This window comes from Egretta garzetta, unplaced genomic scaffold (genome assembly GCF_000687185.1).
Source record: "Egretta garzetta isolate BGI_Z169 unplaced genomic scaffold, ASM68718v1 scaffold275, whole genome shotgun sequence".
Taxonomy (NCBI): Eukaryota; Metazoa; Chordata; class Aves; order Pelecaniformes; family Ardeidae; genus Egretta; species Egretta garzetta.
In genome coordinates this window covers 82,101-86,375 of record NW_009259867.1, presented here as the reverse complement: position 1 = coordinate 86,375, position 4,275 = coordinate 82,101, and the positions used below count along the sequence as shown (strand labels likewise).

Here is a 4,275-nt window from a genome sequence, read left to right as displayed (position 1 = left end):
AGAGGTGGTGCTGAGGGCCAGGGTTTGGGGGTGGGATGGCAGGGGTAGGGGAACGGCTGGGCTGGGGGAGCTGAAAGGGCTTTGCCAACCCAAATGGTTCTACGATTCTGTGATTCTGACGAGCACCCGCCCGAGGGGAGGACGGAGCAGGGATGGCTGCCCACACCAGGAACAGCAGCAGCCAAGGCAGAGTCCAGGGAAGCTGGAGGAAGGAGAAGGTGTTTCACCAGATGTTTGCTCCTAGCCCATCATCTGGTTGCAGGAACCTGGGAAGCCCCTCGGGTGTCCTCACCACACGGAAGCACAGAGCGGTGGGCAGCCACAGCAGATCCCGGCAGAGGGATGAGCCTCAGTCAGTCTGTATTTAGCATGGCTGGGACCGATCCTGTCCTGCTCGGGGACCTGGTTTAGCTGGTGATGATCTGGGGGGCCAAAAATTCCACCCCCCTCCAAGGCAGGTTGCTGCCACCTGAAGGACCTCTCCCCGCCAGCAGCTCTTTTCAACAAAAACCCGCAGGACGGGTGCATTAGCAGGAACAGCTTTTTGTCACAGGTGAACTCTCCTGTAAATACCGCTGTCGAAGCCATGCGCACCGGGTGTTTCACCTCGGGACAAAACCGCTTTTGAGTCAAACACAGGCAGGATTCAGCAGCCCGTGCAACCAGGCCTGGCCAAGACACCCATCCTGCAAGATCTCCAAGAGCCAGAGCAAAAGTTCCCAGGGAAGATGCGGGGTCAGCTCTGCAGCATCCCACCCGCTCACTTCTTCCAGCAGCAATGGGGTTGGCGTCACCCCGGGCTGCTGGGTCCAGGGGTTGGGCTTGACCTTGCTGTAGCTACAGCTCGGCCGCCTCAAACCGAGATGAACTGGAGCCCCCTGCCAGGGAAGCAAAGGGGACAGGGACCAGCAAACGCTGGTCTGAAGGCCCCCCCCAGACCTGCAGAACGAGTGACAACTTCCTCCACTACAGGACCGTTTTATTACAAAAAGATTTGTTAACAACAAACTCTGTCAATTATAAAACACAGAGAGGAGCGGTACGCGCGGCACAGCCTGGAGGGTCGGGAAACTTCAGGGAACGGAACAAACCCCACGTTAACCTCAGCTGGATGCAGAGAAGCCAACGGGTCCTGAGCCACACAGCTACTTCCAGCAGAGCTGTTCTGCACGTGCTGGCTCTGCCCATGGATGTTCCCAAATACTCACAGCCAGATCTCCGGAGCAAGAGACCCCCTTGTTCCCCGCGTGGCAGTTACACCAGCTCTTCTGCAGAAAGGAGCGCCCCGAGAGAGGTATCTCCGAGCCAGGAACAGGAGCAGCAGTCCCCTGGGGAATGCCAGCGCCTCTCGAAGGGTTGCTGTAGGTTGGGCATCGTCTTGCTCAGCCATCAAGCGAGAGGAGCGTTAACTTGGATTCCTCTTCTCTGGCACTAGCCCTTTTGCCCACACCTTCCTTGCTCCGAGTCCTGGCAGCCTAGATTCAAGCTAACGTGGGCATCTGTCCCGCTCCCATCATCCCGCCGTGGTCCCTAAAAGCTATCTGTGAAGTGTTCCTCAACGGAGGAAGAGCCATTAGTCCGAGAGAGGAGAGCAGGGCTCCTTGGATCTGCCCCTCTCCTTTAGGCATGGTAGGATTCCTGGGCTCCTGACAAAGCGTTGGTGAGCAGCACGTCCCAACACGGTGCCTCTACCTGAGAGCAATTGGGATGGGTGGTGTTGGCAGAGGCAGAGCCCGCGCCCAAGGCTGCCGGACGGACCTCCTCAGTCGGAATCACTTCCCTCCTGCTTTGCCGACCCCACAGCAGACGCCAGCTCCTCCTCCTGCCCTTTCAACCGCTCTCCTGCAAGCGAGAAACAGCAGGGGCTTAGAGATACCGGGGAACCCAAACGGCGGCGGACCCAAACTGCAGCCCCCGAACCCACACACCATCCCTCCCTGCCACACAAGCCAAGCGGGCGTGCGGCCTGGGGGAAGCTGCTTGGTATGGACAGCTTCACAGACCCTTTCGGGAAGAGGATCAAGCTCCACCAGTCCCTCCCTGGCCCAACAGCAAGGCACCAAGCTCCCAGTAAGGATGGTGTCATCCCTCTGGAACAACCGGTGACCCCATACGCCATCCCTGTGGCACCGTAACGCACGGATCAACTCGGCGATGGCTCTCTGCGTCCTCTTCTCCAGCTTCTCCAGTTTCTTGGCTACATCTCGCTTCAAATCCCTGGGGAGGAGAGTGACAGCGTCGGCACAAACCCTTGCCCCAGGCAGATGTGAACACGGGGGCCATGTTACACCTTTCCCAGGGGAAAAGAAATTCCTTCTCTCCCCTGTGAGCACCACGGAGCAGAGTGTGCGTCTGCCTCCAAGGCAGCTCATGGACAAACCAGCCCGATGTCCAGAGCATCCCTTGCCACTGAGGCCACCATGGTGACAAGCACCCCAAAGGGATCAGCGGAGTCACTCGGTGTAAGCAGGAGGAGGGAGGACAGCCCCGCACCTTGTGCCTCCCTTAACAGTAGGGCAGGGTTGCCCATTTCTAGCACTTTTAACCCAACCTGGACAACCTCGAGGTGACGGTAACCCACCGCTGACGCCGACACCCCTTTCCCAGAAGCAGGGCTCTGCAGGCACTCACCAGTCTGGCTTTCTGGGGGCCAGGTTTGCCAGATCCTAGGGAGGAAGAGGAGACACCCAGTGAGAGCTGCAGGCGAGGTTCAAGCCCGGACGCAGATAAGACGCACCCGGCGCAGAGCGGCTCTGAACATACGTACCACCTCGTCGATGATGGGCTCCGGCTTGGCGGCCTCCAGCTGGTCCTTCACCTTGTCTTCCACTAGATGGGGGAACAGGACCGGCATCAGCGCAAGGCACAGTGGCGGGACACGAGGGGACAAGGCACAGGGAAACCCACCAGAGCTCTGGGCGTGGTTCCCAAAAGCTTTTAGAGAAGCCCATTCAAAGGTCTTTGCCTTAAGAGCGGGGTAAATACGAGCGAGTACGCATGGGTGCACACCTTCCCCCGCCACCCAAACCCTGTCGGAGACTCCTAAAACTCATCTGAAAATGATGCAAACCCCAACCAACCATTTAGCACCACAAACAGCAACGGCAAGCAAGAAGCCTGCTGGGTTCCAGTCCCCTTTTCGTAAGGCCTGCAGGGATCAGCTGCTCCGCAGGTGTTTAAACTGGAATTTGACTCACCGTGACTCATTTACAAGGCCACCGCCTGAGACATCTTGGAGGAATCAAGCTCCAGCCCAGACCTTACGTAAAGGTCTGCAGATCTTGGGGATAATGGCAAAGCACGGAGGGAAGACAGCCCTCCATCCTTCAACTCGGGCGGCTGCGCTGGGAGGGGGTGCGGGCACCGGGGAGCTCATCCCCGAGGGATGAATCCTGCTCCAGCAAAGGGCTATGGCCAAGGTACCACGAACCCACACCGAGCCCCAGCTCCTCTGTCCTCCTCCATCCCCAACCTCTACACAAAGTGCCCCAGGACCCCCTGGCTGGTTACTCCAGAGACGGGAAGCGCAGCCGATGAGCGTGGCAGCTCCAAAGAAGGGCTGGCAGAGAGCGTGGAGTTTTACTGGAAATGGTCAAAAATTGCCATTCCCAATTCCAAACCCCACGCCCAGGGAAGAGTCAGGGGAACTTTTAAACTTTTACCAAAGGACAAAGAAAGCGCAGCATCAGCACTCCTACCTACCCGATCTCCGCCGTGCTCCCAAAGGCAGCCGTTTTATTTAGGGCATTTTTAAAGAGATCTATTCCAGGAGGACTCAATATTTCAAGATCAAGAGAACTTCTACCCTTCGCCTCCCTCTCAAGAGCTGCACGGGGGTTCGGTGCTAAGAAACAGCAGACTGAACGCCCTGGACTCATGACTAATATTTGTTTGAAGGTAATTCAAACAAAACCCAGCCTGAATCTCCTTGAGAATCCTCCAGCGAGAGCTCAGCTCCTCTGCGTATCAACCCTCCGGTTCGGGGCTGGACTCGGTGTGCTCAGACACACACCCCTCGCTTGTGCAATGCAGGGTGTGCATGTCCCCATGGGCCGGAGGGGATGATGAAGCAACGGGGCCTGCAAGCCTCCCGCTTGCCCAGCTCCCACCACGGCTGCTCAGACACACCAGCACCCTCCAGGGCTGCAGACACCCATCTCCCAGGACCCTCACACCAGCAAGCTGCTACCAGAATAACGTCCCCATGGCTTTTCCACCTCAGGCTGGAGCGAGCAGGGACACAGAGGTTTCCAAGCCACTTGATTTTTGGAAAGA

At 57.9% G+C, this 4,275-nt stretch overlaps 1 protein-coding gene across 1 annotated transcript in view; it reads right to left on the bottom strand.

Moving 5' to 3' along the window:
* Positions 1–977: 977 nt before the first annotated feature.
* Positions 978–4,275, bottom strand: part of CCDC12 (coiled-coil domain containing 12) — a 41,470-nt gene continuing 38,172 nt past the window's right edge. Inside the window, exons 5-8 of the mRNA XM_035895631.1 lie at positions 2,768–2,829; positions 2,632–2,666; positions 2,141–2,217; positions 978–1,842 (exon numbers count right to left, since the gene is read on the bottom strand). Coding sequence (XP_035751524.1) covers positions 1,763–1,842; positions 2,141–2,217; positions 2,632–2,666; positions 2,768–2,829 — 254 coding nt within the window. The 3' untranslated portion in view covers positions 978–1,762. The remainder of the gene's footprint in view (positions 1,843–2,140; positions 2,218–2,631; positions 2,667–2,767; positions 2,830–4,275) is intronic.